At 41.2% G+C, this 19130-nt stretch overlaps 1 protein-coding gene across 3 annotated transcripts in view; it reads right to left on the bottom strand.

The window, feature by feature from the left end:
* Nucleotides 1–4998: 4998 nt before the first annotated feature.
* Nucleotides 4999–19130, bottom strand: part of LOC124128816 (receptor-type tyrosine-protein phosphatase alpha-like) — a 30190-nt gene continuing 16058 nt past the window's right edge. Inside the window, exons 10-27 of one of the 3 annotated variants that reach the window (XM_048400483.1) lie at nt 18955–19057; nt 18141–18202; nt 17457–17656; nt 17083–17170; nt 13593–13669; nt 13428–13464; nt 12612–12709; nt 12247–12372; nt 11874–12019; nt 11214–11349; nt 10924–11067; nt 10791–10824; nt 10569–10633; nt 9583–9708; nt 8811–8936; nt 7491–7630; nt 6514–6649; nt 4999–5765 (exon numbers count right to left, since the gene is read on the bottom strand). In XM_048400483.1, coding sequence (XP_048256440.1) covers nt 5694–5765; nt 6514–6649; nt 7491–7630; nt 8811–8936; nt 9583–9708; nt 10569–10633; nt 10791–10824; nt 10924–11067; nt 11214–11349; nt 11874–12019; nt 12247–12372; nt 12612–12709; nt 13428–13464; nt 13593–13669; nt 17083–17170; nt 17457–17656; nt 18141–18202; nt 18955–19057 — 1916 coding nt within the window. In that variant the 3' untranslated portion in view covers nt 4999–5693. Of the gene's footprint in view, nt 5766–6513; nt 6650–7490; nt 7631–8810; nt 8937–9582; nt 9709–10568; nt 10634–10790; nt 10825–10923; nt 11068–11213; nt 11350–11873; nt 12020–12246; nt 12373–12611; nt 12710–13427; nt 13465–13592; nt 13670–17082; nt 17171–17456; nt 17657–18140; nt 18206–18954; nt 19058–19130 lie in introns of all 3 variants that reach the window. The other 2 variants (XM_048400482.1, XM_048400484.1) reach the window with 2 other exon arrangements.

Here is a 19130-nt window from a genome sequence, read left to right as displayed (position 1 = left end):
ATGTAAGCAGATACATCTGCAGGTTTCAACCGTATCAACAAGGATTGGTCGGGTTGTATCATGTTCATAAGGAATATTACCTTGCACCATATCCAGAAACCCACGACAATTGCACCCGTGAAGATCCGGGTTAGAATAGATCTTCAGCAACCTATGCTTGTCGAACATGGCGGCTTACGGGATGGGGCGGTCAGGCTCGCTGACTTGGTTGATGCATGTCATGAATCTCAATTGCTTGGATCGATGCTCATATCAATCCCTGGATAGTCTGGTCCCGATTCGATTTATCACAAACCACCGTCAACAGCTGAGTGCGACTATTGCTGAGTGCGGCGTTAAGCAACAAAGGAAAACGACATTCGGGCTTGTTTATGTGACTGACACACATCCGCAAATCTTGGACCTACTACTGGATTTGGTTGGTTTGTTGTTTAACGCCGCACTCAGCAATATTCGAGCTATTTGACGGCGGTCTGTAAATAATCGAGTCTGGACCAGACAATCCAGTGATTAATATCATGAGCATCGATCCACGCTATTGGGAATCGATGACACGCATCGACCAAGTCAGCGAGCCTGACCACCCGATCCCGTTAGTCGCCTTTTACGACAAGCATAGTCACCTTTTACGGCAAGCATGGGTTGCTGAAGACCTATTCTACCCCGGAATCTTCACGGGTGTGTCCTAAGAACTAAGTGTCCTAAGAAGTAGACTTAATGGTTTAACGGAGGACCATCCTGTCGCAACTGTTGTACATTTGAATTATTTCAATGGTCGAGTTGGTGCACAGCAATGTTATATAGACTTTTACTTAACAGATCATTTGCTGAAGGATGACATTTATTAAGATATTGTTATAACTGATAATTTTATATTCCCAGAAGGTCGAAAGCAAAAACAGTTTCTGCGTAAAGGGACAAATTGCCAGATTAATGCTCTAATTATAAGTTGTATTAACTGAAGACGAATTCGCATATATTGGTCATCAAATAAATAGCGTTGCTGGCTAATGTATTTTACCAATGCTTAAATTAGTATTTTGTACATCGCAAAATTTTGTCAGCAAGCCTGACCATCCGATCCTGTTAGTCGCCTCTTACGACAAGAATGGTTTGCTTGAGACATTTTTTAACCCGAATCTTCATGGGTCAGAGATGTAAATATACTCAACAACAAATGTTCCTGTGACACCAATATTTTAGTTTATTTTCAAACAAGTAAAGTTTGGTTTTCAATATTTTAGTACATGTATGGAATCAAGTCACAAAAACGCAACTGCTACAGAAAAGCATGCATTCCATGCAAAAGTTGACTTTTATGCAAGCCCTATGCATTTCACTGTGCGTTAACGGGATTCCATATGCATTGTTTAGCATCGTGCTGACAACAACCACTCAGAAAAACAACAGAATTACGCAATTATTCAACATTACGAAATGCCATGCCTGTCCGAAAATGAGCGCCTGCGAGCCATTGGTATACTTGAAGCAGGATCGAGTCAACGTGATGTTGCAAGACAATTTAACGTTCACAGAATCACCAGTTGGTGTTTATGGCAACGTTGGCAACAGGCGAATGCGGTCAGAGACCATCCTCGGAGTGGCAGGCCACGCGCAACCAATAATCGACAAGACAACTGGATTCGAACAACACACCGACGAAATCAATTCCAGCCAGCAATAGTGACTGCAAGAAACATCCCTGGCCTTCGACGAATATCTTCACAAACCGTAGGTCGCCGCCTCAGATGTGCAGGGATTGTCGCCAGAAAACCTTCCAGACGTCCCATTTCGACAGGAAACCACCGTCAAGCACGTCTACAGTGGTGCAGACAGCGTTTTCGCTGGACGGCCATGCAGTGGGGACAAGTTCTATTCACTGACGAGTCTCGTTTTCACCTCAGCCACAGCGATGGACGGATTCGAGTGTACCGACGACGAGGTGAACGTTACGCCAATCATTGTGTCATGGAAGAAGATCGGTACGGGGGCGGCAGCGTTATGGTTTGGGGTTGGATTGCAGCAAGACAGAGGACCCGTTTGATAGTGGTAGAGGGAAATCTCAATGGACAGCGCTAACGCGATGAGATCATCGGCCCTGTTTTTTCGTCGTCATGGCCCAGGCATTACCTTTCAACATGACAGCGCCCGGCCTCATATTGCTCGACTTGTTCAGGATTCTCTTCAACAAGACAACGTGAATGTCATCACCTGGCCGGCTCGCTCCCCTGATCTCTCACCAATCGAGCACATGTGGGATGAGATGGATCGGCGCCTTCGACGTCAACCACGTGTTCCACAGATACTCCAGGAACTTCGAAACATGCTCCAGCAGATATGGACAGATATCCCACAGGACTTTGTGCGATGCCTGGTCCATTCCATGTGACGAAGATGTGTAGCTTGCATCGCAACCAGAGGTGGACACACACGCTATTGATTTGTAAATTGACATTTTGGCATAATCATGCTATTTTATGAAATCACGCATTTTCTGAAGTCAGTATTGCAAATTAAACCATTTGAACACTTACAGGAGTCTGTTATCTGTTGAAAACCAAAATTGTTTCAGATTTGGTAAAAAGCATAACTTTGCATTAAATCTTATTCAATGTCACAGGAACTTTTGTTGTTCAGTATTGACCAACAGATGCTTGGTTGCAATGAGAAGACATTGGTGACATGGCATTAGGCCCATTGTAATCAAAATTCTCATTAGCAGCATGACATTTTTCAGATATTTTTGGGGTGCCTCTCCTATGGATGTTTTGATATATGAACTAAGTGTTTGTTGGAAGTCTGTTATTACAATATTATTATTGTCACAACCATACTGTTCTCCTGGATGTCACCTCCACGTTACAATATACATCGTAGCTCTAGGTGTATATAATCCACTGAAGTTACACACATATGATTAAAACTGTCTTATTACAATTTCACCCCATATCAAAAACTGATTAAGGATTTCATGAAACAAATGACTGTATTTTAAGATACAAAATAGTTTACAATTACAAACAAGAAACATTATTGATCATTGAGTACTTGCAGATAACAAATATAGTTATTACAATGCAGTTATTGGTTGTATCAGGACAGACTGCAACGGGAAGGCTTGGGGTGTTTGGAAGGTAAGGCATTGGAGCTCTGCATACGCCGAAGCTACATCGTAGCAAAAAGGCAACGTCAATCTCATGAAAATAATTGTAGATAAATAGTAAATTCAATTTTAATTTAGCATTTGTTAATTTGAATAAATCAGGTTTGCGCCAAGAAGGTTTGCGATGAAGTTTCGTAATGTTTTTCTTCAATACATTAATCACTGGAGAGCTGACTCCACTTCTAAGATAACGGAAATAAGCGTTGATTAGGTAGGTACATGCGACAAAGAACGATCCCAGGTTTTTAAGTGAGATGTGAACAGCATCAACAATTTTAATAACAACTATGTACTCCTACTGTCAACGGCAGGATACCACACTGGTGCCTTAGTGAGCCACAATGGGATGACTAAGTGACGATACATTACACAAAGAAGTGACTGTCACCTTTCATAAAGCAAGTATATATCTCAACCTTTAGCGGAAAATTAGTTTTCAGGGTAGTTCTCGTTGTAGCAATAACTACATTTGAGGATGTTAGATTACATGCCACATTTCACCCAAAACAAGGATTTCCTCATTATAGTGAGAGAACTATTACTAGAAAAGGGGGGATGCACTTGGCATAAAACCAGCAAAATGACTATTTTAATATTCTTAGTCGTCATTTTGTGGTTCAAATAAATTTATGCATGTTACAAATAACATTTTGTAAAAAGCTAGTGAACTGTCATAAAATAAGAGGGGCGGTCGGGTAGCCTAGTGGTTAAAGCGTTCGCTCGTCACGCCAAAGACCCGGGTTCGATTCCCGACATGGGTACAATGTGTAAAGTCTATTTCTGGCGTCCCCCGGCGTGATATTGCTGGAATATTGCTAAAAGCGGCGTAAAACCATACTCACTCACTCACTCACTTTTTATTTTAATCTCTTTGAAACAGCTTCAGGTCATTCACAACTTCCGCTGTACACTTATAACTGAAATCTGCCATTCAAATGAACTGGACCTTTTAGGTTTTGAGTCAATGGTAGATGCCGCTGAATTTGACACACACTTGTTTAACTTCTCTTTGAATGATTATCACCCTGCACCTCTAATGCCAGTTTGATAGAATTAAAAAAAACCTTCCTGTTTAATTAAGTCAATTATTAGTAGCCTTGAAGAGGTCCATTTTCTAATACCTATGTTGACGAAACGCGATGGTTATACCTGTGTTTTATCCTGAGGATAGGTGCCACAATCACAGGATTGATGGAAGATGTGAACCCAATCCAACGATAAATCAGGCATAAACAGGTTTAAAATACCCGACTGTCCGAGACGGTCTATTTTGCTGACCGTCAGTTTTGAAAAGTTGGTTCGTTTGTTGTTTAACGCCGCACACAGCCATATTCCAGCTATATGCAGCGGTCTGTAAATAATCGAGTCTGGACCAGACAATCCAGTGATTGATATCATGAGCATCGAGCCTGACCACCCGATCCCGTTAGTCGTCTTTAACGACACGCATAGTCATAGTTTTTGAGTTTATGGAAATATAGCGGGTTTATGCAAAGTGTGCACACTCACCGACCCCCTCTATTGTCAGCCAATCAGGAAAGTATTCTTGGTTAGGAGCTCGAGGCATTGCCTATATTACTCGCGAAATGCCACGGACTCACTTGCTATTATTTTTTACGAAATCAGTGATGGTTTTAGCAATAACCAAAAAGAATGTATTTTCTGAAAAAATAATTCAAATTTGTCAGTACTACTGGAAATGTATGCACCATCAAACTTGAACAGTTCAATAAATCTGTAATGGATGTTAGAAACTATTTTTATTTTTTTTAAATTCAACGTGTCAAACACGGTATATGTCGTTGTGGGTTGATAACAACAGGCAACTATGATCAATGAAAACATATCTTTTTATTTTTATGGCAAATATAAAAACAAACAGAATACATAAATCAATAAAAACAAATATATGTCAAATATGATTATTGAACAACTGAAAGAAATTAAGTAGTAACAGTGAGAGCTACATTGACAAGAAAAATACTGTATGAACACCCAAAACTTCTATATTATTTTGACACTTTGGTTTTTATCGGATTTAACATTTTGCATTGACAAAAAACACACATTTGACAATTCGTACATATTTTAAGGGTGCTTCCTGGATTTATCGTCCACATAATACAATGCGTTTTACGAGGTTATGTCTCCAGGTATAATAAACGCTGGACCTTCAGTATCTATGTAATCAGTATAACACTCTTATGAACGAAAAAACAAAACGCATCTACTCGTAAATAATACAAGTACCGAACAGAATCTACACATACATTTAACACTCTTCTCTATTATCGATCAGGAATCGGGGATTAATGATTTCATAAAACGTTAACTTACAAGTAATGGAAATATATATAGTTTTACAGTTATAATCACAAGTAATTTAAATGGTAAATAAGGGAAACAATACATATAACGATAACAAGTTATTCATATATTTATAACAAAAATGCAATTATTGTTGCTTTCATTTCAGATCTGTAAGGTGGAGTCTGGAGTTTGTCGGTTGAGACAACCGCAAATGCGCTTGTTAGACGTTTGCATAAACGCTCTGGGACTCCACGTACGCCGAAGCTACGTCATAACAAAGAGCCACGTCCTCCTATAGAAAAGAAGGTTTTTCGATACATACGTATTTCAATTGAGTAATGATATTTTTTATAATTTATAATTTTAAATAATTTTTTAATTTAAAAACAAATAATTCTGACTCATGGTTGTTTACAATTATTGTTTTGCTAACTTTACAGTTATACCCTGTAAACTGATACAACTTCAGATTGGGAATAAGCATTGATCACATGGCATATGTAGCAATTAAAAGGATCATGGGAGTTCAAACGCACAGGTCCACTATAAACAGTTCGAGAATAACCACTTATTGGCGTATTAGAACCCAGTCGGCGTATAATCAGAACTGGCGTATATGCCGTACCCCGATTGACCTATGTGAAGACAAACATATAGGGTATGCAATAACAAATTTCCGACTGCGCATTTGAGCGCCAATTGTAAGTGTCCAAATCCCTACTTGTGACCAAAACGTCAATTGTGTGCTAAACACTAGAATTGTTCCACACATGACAGACACATTCACCCCAGTCATCTTGCACACATTTGACGCTCATTGCCAATGTCATACGCAATTTTACTATGCAGTCAGGTTTCGAGTCGACTTTTGATATCCCTGTATTGGACACACAGTTGTTTTTTCTTGATTTTGAATATGAATACAACCCTGCACTTCTGACGCAAGTTCTTCAGAGTTCACGAGTGTAATTTTTTGAATTGAGTTAACTTCTTAGGACGTTATTTCAAATACTGACACTGACATAGCCCAGTGAATATACCTGTGTGATATCCGAATCAAGGAAGTGGGCCATAGCTCTCATGTTGTTGTAGATCTCAACTCTTCTGTCATGCTTCAGGCCTTGAACAATATTGCTCAGGATGCAGTGCATGACACCTCTCTTTGTACCAGAATCACTTTAACAGAACATTATGTGTAAATTAACTGTTGCAAATATATACAAAGAATAAGCAGTTTCAGAATAAGTCGGCTTCATTACATCCCAGGCTTTTCACAAGTCTTCCTTGTGAGGAAAGCCCCTGTGTACAACTTTGTACGGGATCTCACCACCCCCTAGCTACCCTTACCGCCAAATGATATGTAACAATTGCGAGGGATCACTTTCATCCTATGGCGACCGCCTCCGTGGTCCTTAGTGGTAGAGCGTCCGCCCGGAGAGCGGAAGGTCCGGGGTTCGATCCCCAGCCGCGTCATACCAAAAGACGTTAAAAGATGGTGCTTGTTGTTACCCTGTCTGGCGCTCGGCATTAAGGGGCTAAAACAAGGACTGGTCGGCTCGGAGTCAGTATACTGTGTCTGAGTGGGGTATTCATGTTAAACTGCGTCATGGTATCTCAGTGAGCTAGCACTATAAATCGGCATCAGTCCGGACTAGTACAAGCAGCCACAATAAAAAACACACAAGTACATTCACGTCGCTATATAAGTGCTATATAAGTGCAATAATCTTAGACGCGACGTTAAACCCCATTTCACTTCACCACCTTACAAGGAAAGCCCCTCTGTACAACTTTGTATGACGGGATCTCACCACCCCCTAGCTACCCTTACCGTCAAATGATAACATGGAACAATTACGAGGGATCACTTTCATCCTATGGAACACCAAATGTAAGGAAACTAAGGAAACTCACTGTGGCGAATCATCATACGGTGACAAAAAAATGTTAAATAGGAGTTTAAAGCATAAACGAAAGTAGCTGAAATTGCAACAGTACAAACAGATCGTACGTGTACCTGTAGATGATAGTAACCGGTTGGGAGCCACCCCCACTCGTGTGAAGATCCACTTGTTCCAGGAGTTCTAGCAGTGTGGAGTGGGAGTCTACTGGACACTGGTTCACGATGTACACACGTACTAAAGCTGGGGGAAGGTTCTGGTCAACAGTTAATTATGAGAATGACGTATCGTTATATTCATCTCGTATACAATACCGGTAATGTTACATAATTATCAAACAAGCCACGATATTAATAGAACATCTACACATTACAGCTATAAACTAGAATGCGGGAGTATGGTCTTACGCCGCTTTCAGCAATATTCGAGAAATACCACGGCGGGTGACACCAGAAATTGTACCCATGTGTGGAATCGAACCCGGGCCTTCGTCGTGACGAGCGAACGCTTTAACCACTAGGCTACCCCATTAAAGCCTTTAATGAACTAGAATGTGTTTTTCCTGACTCATAAAAACAGATGTCTCCGCCCTCCTTTTTTGATACTTTAGTTCAAAATCAAATCCGAAAAGACCCGTGAAGATTCCGGGATACAATAGGTCTTCAGCAACCCATGCTTGCCGTTAAAGGTGACTCTGCTTGTCGCAAAAGGCGACTAACGGGATCGGGTGGTCAGGCTCGCTGCCTTGGTTGATGCATTTCATCGATCCCAATTGCGTGGATCGATGCTCATGATATCAATCTCTGGATTGTCTGGTCCAGACTCGATTATTTACAGACCGCCGTCATATAGCTGGAATATTGCTGAGTGCGGCGTTAAACAACAAACAAACAAAAAATCAAATCCGAAAAACAATAGTAGCAAATTATAGCCTGAAAAGATAATGTTTTTTTTATGCAGAAATATTCAATAGCTGTATGGTTTTGGCGGGAAACAAACTCTAGTTGTTTGAGACTAAGTCCAAATCGTTTTTATGGTAACACGAGAAATTACCAGAAACATTAACACTGAAAAGTATGAAAAGGCCAAAGTTGAGCATGTGGTCATGGCACATGTATAGTTTGAAGCAAAAATATTCATCAGTTTGAAAGGCAAGGCTTTTGGAGTTGCTTGAGACTAAGTTGGAATTGTGCCCATAAAACATTAGAAAATAAATTTAGAAGAAAAAAATTAAAATTAGCAGAAAGCACCAGTTAAACTGATGAGCAATAAATATGCCCAGTTTCGTTGAAAAACATTGGACGGTTTTCAGGTTATGGCTCGGAATAGCATGGGGAAGCCGACACCAACGCCAGCTGGAACCGAGCCAAACCAATATGTCTCCCCTTCCGTTGGGGACAGGGTACGGAAAAGACATAATTATAATAAAGGCCTACGTCAATCTGCCTGTGGATGTTCCTCAGGACTATGTCAGGGTTGATGGTGTTATCTGTTGAACATCTCACGCTACCTGGACTCAGGTCCAGGCTGTCTCCTGGGGATGGCACAAAACTTGTCAAACTCTGAAAGAAACGTCATTGGTTGATTTGAAACCTTGCTCAATATTGTCAATTAGTTCAAGAAACTTATAAACCTATTCATTGGGATCGCTATTAAGTAAGAGACTTCTTTCTGTAGGCATTAAAACCTATTGTGAGGTTTTACTTTCCAGTCGGGTTAAATCTCATAAACAGGGACGTTGTAATGTCCCTGGGATTTTATATAATATCCCAGGGATTTTATATAATGTCCTGGGTATTTTATTAATATAACTTCCGTTCAGATTGTAACATGTAATGAAATGTAAAATCAAATGACAAATGTTTTCTTTATATTCCCGAGGATCGAACTCGCAACCTTCTGTATCCCAGTGAGTGTACCACGAGGCTACAGAGTTGTTGATAAGCCTAACTGGTTTTTAGAATGTCCTTTTCAAGATCCGTACGCCAGCAACAGATATTTTACACGCGTTTTCTAAGGTTCATGGAAAGTATGTTCGAAACATTAAAATGTTGATAAATGTTGTTTTAAGTTTCTTTCTTCGGTTTATAAGCATGGAAAAACACTTTCCCTCGGGTTTTCCCTCTCCCCAGGGCATGCTCTGTCTACCAAAACCTCATGAGCGTGTTTTCTCCAATACATAGTTCCAGGTGAGAGACAACCACTCACCTGGTGCGAGCCCGGCAGGACAATGACAATGGAAGACTCCTGCTGGTCTGTAAGTTTCCAGAAAAGAGACGCCGGGGTGACGGAGGGAGCAACGGTCAACAGATAGCCTTTCATTGACAGTCGGGACTGAAGGAGGAACACTTTCAATAGACTATTGTAATATAACATTTTGAAGATTCCTCTCCAGATGATCATGCACAAATCTTCCCGTGGCGATTATTTGTTAGAATATTGGTCCGAGCAACCTAATATTTTCGTAGGCGACTAAAGGGATAGGGTGATCAGACTTGGACACGTTTTTGTATCCAAATTGCGTGGATCAATACTGAATCTGTAAATCACGGGATTGCCTGGCCCTGACACGAATAATTACAGACCGCTCTTATACAGCTGAAATGTTGCCGCGTGCGGCTTGAAACAACAAACAGACAATTATATGCAATTCGCCTGGTAAAAGAGGGATTATAGTATTGTTTGATCTATTGCTCTATACAAAGGTCACCATGCATTAAAATATAAGTGACCAGGCGCTTTCCACATTCACAAGTCTGTTATACGATTCCAATTATATTATTAATATGTGTTTAGGAATCGCTCTGTAGTACCGATGATACCAGGTGTTCGCGACAGCTCACAAAGTTCTAAAGTCTTGTGAAGTCTACATCACATAGCAATGCCACTGGCAATTATCCTACCTAGTATGAATCACGATTTACATCTATTTTGTTAAATTAACTGCACTGCAGTCAGGGGCCATGGTTGTCTTTGTAAGAGATTGTAAAGATACCACCACATACTTGGTATAACTGCAAAGCATCCCTGTGTGTGTCAGATATATCTCATTCAGAATGAACTGGCACAGAAACAGTGTGCTTGTATCGTGGCGGACATAAATGGAAGAAACAAATTTACAAAGATGTCGATGAATTACATACCGAACATGTCAAATGTCCTACTTCAGGGCCATACACAGCTGAAACGCTTACCTGTGAGAGTACAGCTTGGATGTCTGAACGTCCATTTACGTTCACCCGACCCTTCACCTTGGCTTCTGCAACAACAGTTGATCAATGGACGAAGAGAAACTGGAGTAAGTTTTAGTTAGCAACATATCAGTGTGTCAAGAGTTAATGCATCGATGGTATCTAATATAAGAGCTGACTGTTGTAAACAATGTAGTATGTATCTGCAATGCTGAATTTACTTACCTTTTCTTGAAATCTCTCTGTTAATATTCAGGATCTAAAACATGTTGAGAAAGGCATGAGTCCTTACCAGTACATGGACACATATAAATATAGTACTGCAGGGTGTTACCAACATTTAGTGTTTTTTTTCTACCTGTATTAACTGTGTGAGTTCCATGCGTCCCATCTTGAACGACCTTTTCCAATTTCGATTCTGATTGAACTCGTGCACATCCATGGCTGTGTTTCCAAACTCCAGAGCCTCGTGCAAAGTCGTGTAAACACACGTGTATTGATCCTGAGGTATTCATGAAACAACCGTTGACATTCATGAGTTTGAAGAATGGGGAGGCTTAGAAATAACATGTTTTTCTACAAGGCCGGTTTGTTTTATAGAACATCAGTGCCAAAGAAAACCAAGCTCTTTGAGATGAAACGTCTCACCTTGGTCTGTATCATGCCCTTCCTTTGGTCTCTCATTACTGAGACACAACCAAACACATCCACCTTCTGATCAGCAAGAGCCTGGTCCAGCAGGTAGTCCACAGCAATGTAGGTTCCTGTCCGGCCGATCCCAGCACTGATGTAATAATTTCACTAATTGTTAATGCAATCCATGTGTCTGCACCATTTTAATTATACACTGTTCATGAGTGAGTGAGTAAGTGAGTGAGTTGAGTTTTAACGCCGCTTTTAACAGTATTCCAGTTATATCACGGCGTGTCAGCTTAATGTGGGAGGGAAGCCCGAAGTGATGCAGGTCTCAGACGTTTAACCACGGGTATGGTGCTGACAAACCTAGGAACATAATCTGGGCGAACCGGGATTCGAACCCACAATCATAGGTTTCTGGCGTGCCAAGGGACGCAACTCTGCACAGCGAATCGCGGCGCCTTAGACGACTGGGCCACCCGCGCCCCTCACTGTTCATGAAAACTACGTTTGATTACAATAACAAATATGGTAAATATTACCAATAAAAAGAATAAGGAGATAATATTTGTGTATATGCCGTTACATCTAGCATGTGGGTTGGCTAAGATGGTACCGCCCTGAAATTGTGACTCGGAGTCAAACCAGTGAACCTGTTTTCAAGTTGCCTACCTGCAGTGCACTAGCAGAGGGTCATCCTGAGTGTTAGGTGTTGTCCTGATCAGCCACAGAAACTCAGTCAAGGACGTCTCCTCGGGTGTTCCATGATCCGGCCATGTTGTAAAGTGGAATTGATGGAAGCATCGACAAGTGCTTGTCTTAGAGCATATAAAATAGTTTCATTTCAAGATCATGTTATGTAGATAGAGACAGACACATAACACATTTTCAACAAAACTGGGATGTAATACTAGCCATTAATGCTCACTGCTAGTGCTGTACATAATCCTGAATACACTATTTCGGTCGTGTAGCCTGTAGCGACATAACCATATTCCTATTATTCAGCAATCATATACATGAAGAAAGGTGGGTATATATTTACCTTTTTCTCTGTAACTTGTAATTCTCTCACGACCCAATGTGCTCGCTCCCTTGAGCTGGTGACAACAATGTTGAAGTCCCCAACCGTCAGATCCTTTGTGTCCGACCAGTATGCTTCACACTTCACCTGACATTAATTTTGAAATGTTGTGGTGTTCTTAATAATTGCTCGTTGCACAAATTCAGATGAACCTAAATTATGTCCGAACACTCAAAATTAATTTATGAAATTAGTTCACCCTTGCATCCGTTAACCATCATAATTATTGAACACTGTTTACTGTAGTTATGATCAAACCTAAACTTACTATTGGCACGAAGGATCTGTTTACTCTGAGCTCGTCAAGGAAATTGTGTTATACTGACCTTCCCCAACTCCTTGAGATTAGTCAACATGACGATCCTTGTACAGTTCTGTTCCCAGATCAGCCTCCAGAAATCAGTGAGGGTCTTCTTGTTTGGAGCTAAAGGGTGAATATAGAAGACGATTTATTTGACTCTTAGATATTACCAGTATAGCTTAAGGGCAACTAAATATATCAGGGGCGGTATTCATAGAAGAACTTAAGTCTGAAAAAAACCTTAAGTCTTGAAAAAAACTAAGTTTTTTACCTATTCTGACTTAAGTTTTAAGATTTGACTTAAGTCATATTCATGTAGCGACTTATTCTTAAGTTTTACCAATTTCTGACTTAAATCCTAAGACTGGGTAGGGGTAGGCTTAACTACAATTGTTTGACTTAAGTCAGTAAACAAAATGGCTGCCGTACCGCTAGGTCGTCGTTCGTTTCATCAAAGAAGACAAAGTCTTGTTGAATACAACGATGAGGAGTTGATACTGCGATACCGTTTAGATGGAAATGGTATTAGGTACGTAGCTAATTTAATAGCAGCTGACGTTATCTGAGGTCGGCTACCATAGATGCCATTGTATGATATATGGAAACAGTCAAGTGATTAGATAAGAATAAAGGCGACAAAGCCTTTCCATAGCCACAATGAATCTCTGCTAAAAGCAGAATTGATTGAACGATTTCGAATGTCATGAGTATGTGCTATCAAATACTGATGACACCAGGGGTTCGCGATACGGTGATCGTGTACTGTCCCACTTGTGGCACCACGAACAAACAAATCCACAAACAAGACAACTGTCCATCCGAAATAAACAGGGGAACATACCTTGCGATGCTATGTAGGCTTTAAGTTGAGAGTAGCCCTGAAACAATGTTATAAAAGTTTCACACATAAAATACCAACACTACGTTGTATAGCACTTACCGACGACCAATAGCATTAAAAGTGAAAGATAATAATAGTTCGAAAGTAAATCCTAGTTATACAAACATTGATGTAGCTGGCATTTATGTAATCAGACCCAGGCTCGTCCGGTAGCTCCTGCAACACGACCCGGGTGTCATCATCTGCAATACAGGAGGCATGGCCATGAACAGAGACTTCTTCTGTTCTGAAGGAGAGAGCAGAACAGCGAGAATGTTTGTTTGTTGTTTAACCCCGCACTATATGTTTAATCCAGCTATATGACGGCGGTCTGTAAATACTCGAGTCTGGACCAGACAATTCAGCGATTGATGACATGCACATCGATCCACGCAATCGGAATACGATGACATGCATCAAACAAGTCAGCCAACGAGCCAGACCACCCGATCCCGTTAGTCGCCTCTTACGACAAGCATAGTCCCCATTTTGAAGACCTATTCTACCCCGGATCTTCAGGGGGCGAGAATCTAACATCGGTTGAGCGGAATGTATTTAACATGTTGATTTGCATGTTCTTATCATAACTTTTGCAAGCCCTTATTATGTATTCACAAAGTTGAACACGATATGGCAGGATCAATATTGAACAGAAGATAAATGCAACTAAACACTCAGTGTAACTACTTAAGTCAGCAGCGCGTTTGTCTGTACTGAAAGTTACATCTTCAATAATAGTATGTGTTCAGGCTCAGGTGTTTATTTTATTAACGCACTTTGATGGAAGATCTGATTCGGCCTTTGGGCTCATGAGAAAATAAATTGAAGAGTGTATCTCAAGAATCGTGTCGTGCGTGTTTTCGAAATGTTCTTTAGTGTTTCTATAATGGAGGTGATACCAGGCTAAAAACGTTATGATATCTCTAGGGTGTTTTATTATGCTTTCTCAAATAAGCGACTTTGAAATGCAACAGAGCAGTTAACAAACTGGAGGGTAAAAAAAAGAGCATTGACGAATTGATGCAGGTTGTATATGCTGCCCCATCATAAAACCCAACTTTTCAGCTTGGGGGAGTGGGCTAGCGTGGGGGTGGGGGGGGGGGTGGGGGGTGGGGGGGGGGGGGGTGGGGGGGGGGGGGGGGTGGGGGTGCACGTGGGGGGGTGGAAGACGTCCCAAGATTTGCTCGATCCACCGCCAGCAACCCAAACAGGAAAACGCCGTCAACAACCTGGTGCTGAACAAAAGCCTCATTACCTGAGTTTGAGGAGCCACATGCTTCTAATTTGTTACAATAAATATAGCCTGGTCAAGGCTAGAGTGTGACCTCCATTCTCCGCCGAGACTGAGCCCTGTGGGCGCAAAAGGCAAAATAATGGTGAAAAGCTGTGATGGCACCAGGTGTTCGGGGAAAGCGTAAGTATTCCTTCATGAACATCTACATATGTCAAATGTGTCTGCACGAAGGGCTCCTAGATTGCTATCTGATGAAAAACAGCTACGTGGTCACCACCTCTAATGCCCTTTACCCCGTTTACCCACATTTTCATTTTAGGCCTGTGACAGATTATTAGAAGCAAACAAGAATCCATGGATTGGACAGGTTTTGTGTTTCAAAATCAAGACGTGTAAAGCAAGCAGATCCACTAAGAAAGTTATGGTCATGTATTTGGGACAGCAAATACATAACACCACTGGATTATTTATTACGGGGAACAACACTAAAAGGTTCAGTGTCATGTTCAATGGGTGCTCTACTCCAAACACCGTATTTTAAATATCTGGCCCCTAGTGATTATCAAAAGTGCTCAGGATTAAATAAAGAACACGAATTGGGATAACTGGTCGGGAGAAAACATATGACAGTGTATTGAACTGCAAGGGCACTCGGGCGAAAAAATAGTTAACGCTCACGACAATATTACAGCACTATGTATGCTTGGCTCAACACTTTTGATACCGCCACGTGTCCTGGCAGAAAGGGAAGCGATGCATAAGAAATGTACGCAAAATAAGTTCAGCTGATTGGTTCCGATGACCTTGTATAAAAACAATTGACATCATGCCATTGTCCTACGGAGTTTTCCCCTTTGCTCGGACGAGTATATTCATAAACAGGATAGAAAATCTCAGGTCTAACTAGACAGCCATAAAACTCGGGATTTACTCAGTAAGACAAGGTCGGCCCAACATAGTTCTTACCTCCTTGCCTCTGTTTTAACCCGGATCTTCACAGATGAACGAGTGTTTATATGTTGTGTTTCAGACGTGTATGATACAAGGCGGGCCATTGATGTATACATAACCGCAAGTACACCCCTCTTAAAATCGGCTCTGACGTAGCATGCAGGTATTGCTTGAGTGTTCCCTTCATCTTGCATACTAAGTGTGAAGCACCTTCCTGGTGTCCCGCCTCGATATGTATGGTATACTGCAAAACGCGTAGTACAAACCAGCTCGCCCACTCACTAAATGTTTCCCCGAGTCCAACATATGGACTCATCAATATCTCTGCTTGACTCGACAACATATGGACTCATCGATATCTCTGCTTGACTCGACAACATATGGACTCATCGATATCTCTGCTTGACTCGACAACATATGGACTCATCGATATCTCTGCTTGACTCGACAACATATGGACTCATCAATATCTCTGCTTGACTCGACAACATATGGACTTATTGATATCTCTGCTTGACTCGACAACATATGGACTCATCGATATCTCTGCTTGACTCGACAACATATGGACTCATCGATATCTCTGCTTGACTCGACAACATATGGACTCATCAATATCTCTGCTTGACTCGACAACATATGGACTCATCGATATCTCTGCTTGACTCGACAACATATGGACTCATCGATATCTCTGCTTGACTCGACAACATTTGGACTCATCAATATCTCTGCTTGACTCGACAACATATGGACTCATCGATATCTCTGCTTGACTCGACAACATATGGACTCATCGATATCTCTGCTTGACTCGACAACATATGGACTCATCGATATCTCTGCTTGACACGACAACATATGGACTCATCGATATCTCTGCTTGACTCGACAAAATATGGACTTATTGATATCTCTGCTTGACTCGACAACATATGGACTCATCAATATCTCTGCTTGACTCGACAACATATGGACTCATCAATATCTCTGCTTGACTCGACAACACATGGACTCATCAATATCTCTGCTTGACTCGACAACATATTGACTCATCGATATCTCTGCTTGACTCGACAAAATATGGACTCATCGATATCTCTGCTTGACTCGACAAAATATGGACTTATTGATATCTCTGCTTGACTCGACAACATATGGACTCATCGATATCTCTGCTTGACTCGACAACATATGGACTCATCGATATCTCTGCTTGACTCGACAACACATGGACTCATCGATATCTCTGCTTGACTCGACAACATATGGACTTGTCATAATGTCTACCGTTATAGGCTGAAATGCCATTAAAACAATGTTATATACCATATCTATTGTCATTACGAGTATTTAGACATATTAATATCTGTAACACTATTAGGCTATTGGCTATTATGTCACTGTCTGAGAATACAGAGTAAGACTTACATGGGTAATAATTAAGAAATCTGTTTTTCCCATTGTTTTCCTCCAGCTGAGAGTCTTTGTAAGAACGGGTGAAGGTAGTAGATAGTTTCTGAAATACATCAATGCATATCGGGGAACAGGATTTATTCATAAAGAAAATATTAATTATCATGGTGTATAAAGTTGGTAAGTACCGTAAAATGAAATTATATAAAGTTTGAATGAAACTACCAAGGTGTTGTATGGGAGCTCAGACCACTAGTTAATACATTATCGTAGCTCCAATATAAGCTACATACTTCAAACTCACTGAAACATTTATTTCTAAACAACCTGTAAGGATAACACAATGCATGGTTTCATCTGAGGAATTTCTCTTCTATTAACGTTCATACCTGATATTCTGCCTGGAATCCCCCGACCGGCACCTGCAGCTGTTTGATCCGCTCTCCAAGCTGCTCGACAGACACCAAGGTTATTGCAGGAGCACTGGCTATGTTATAGTACGTGTCATTGTGGTCCTCCTCTACGTCGTCCTCGTCCGCCTCAAAAGCACTGGCATACAAAGGGTTGACCATCTCCATGTCCTCAGTTGCTGAAATGAGTGAGTGAGTTGGGTTTAACGCCGCTTTTAACAGTATTCCAGTTATATCACGGCGTGTCAGCTTAATGTGGGAGGAAAGCCGAAGTGATGCAGGTCTCAGACGTTTACCACTTCGGTGAAACCCACGAGCACGGGTATGGTGACAAACCTAGAAACATAATCGGGGCGAACCGGGATTCGAACCCACAATCATAGGTTTCTGGCGTGCCCAAGGGACGCGACTCTGCACAGCGAATCGCGGCGCCTTAGACGACTGGGTTACCCGTGCCCCAATTTGCTGAAATGAGAAGAAGCTAAGTGATGGACGCATTGAACGGAAGTCAGAGGACTCAGTTATGCAAATATATTATCTATTACTTGGCTTAAGGGAAGTTGAATCATTAACACAATCATTACATTGCATAGGGTGGATACAGGTCACTTTACTCTGCACCAAGGCAGGTGATTATTGTGTGCTGTATTTCCTTATACAAACCTGCCTGCTCTTGGAACACATCTGCGTGCTTATCTGTTTCCTTTGAATTTTGACTTCTCCGTCTTCTTCAAATAAGAGTGGTTTGCGTTAGTACAATGTATTGTGCATGAAGGTCCAGAACAGTTATTGCTCAATGAAAAGAGTTCAAATCAAGGTATTGGTCTAACTGTCGAATCAGAATACATACCTCAGCAACCCATACTGGCTGTAGGGGGGACTAACGGGATCGGGTGGTCAGGCTCGCTGACTTGGTTGATGCATGTCATTGATCCCAATTGCGTGGGTCGATGGTCATGATATCAATCACTGGATTGTCTGGTCTAGACTCGATTATTTACAGACCGCCGTCATACAGCTGGAGTATTGCTTAGCGCGGCGTTAAACAAACAAACAAACAAGCATCAGAATACATACAGGTCCTCCTATCCACCACAGTGTGATTTTGGTGTGATGTTTGATATGAGATACAGTGATTGATATTCGCCACGAATTTCTGTAAGAAATGGCGTTAAGCAATAAGCACTCACTCATTTACTGATATAATTATGCATAATATTGATATATCAATGTACTTGTTTAAGAGCCTCTAAACACTTGTCATTCGAATGAACTTATTATGTGATTATGAAGGTTGTGTCAATGGAAACAAGAGCACCTTTCCCTTTGCTGTGTGTAAACTTTTGCAGAAGACTCAAGACTGTCATATGTCCAATCACTAGGTACTATCCACACTGCCTCACTGGTATTGATGGTTAAGTAAAACCATGGTACTGTTTCGTACAGTTCACTAGGTGTATCAAGATTTTCTTCGTACCTGAGTAAGACAATGACGACAACAGCAATGGATGCTACAATGATGACGGCAGCTACAGAGCCTGCTATGACTCCTACATCTGACGTTGATGCGTCAACCTGCTCTGGAACAGAAGGGTCAACTGGTGATATAATAACATCTTCAGCATTATCCATCGCGTGATTACAGCTGTCATG

Source organism: Haliotis rufescens, unplaced genomic scaffold, assembly GCF_023055435.1.
Source record: "Haliotis rufescens isolate VD_foot unplaced genomic scaffold, xgHalRufe1.0.p SCAF_2, whole genome shotgun sequence".
Lineage (NCBI taxonomy): Eukaryota > Metazoa > Mollusca > Gastropoda > Lepetellida > Haliotidae > Haliotis > Haliotis rufescens.
Note: the sequence above shows the minus strand (reverse complement) of the source record. Positions and strands in the feature narration are given on the sequence as shown.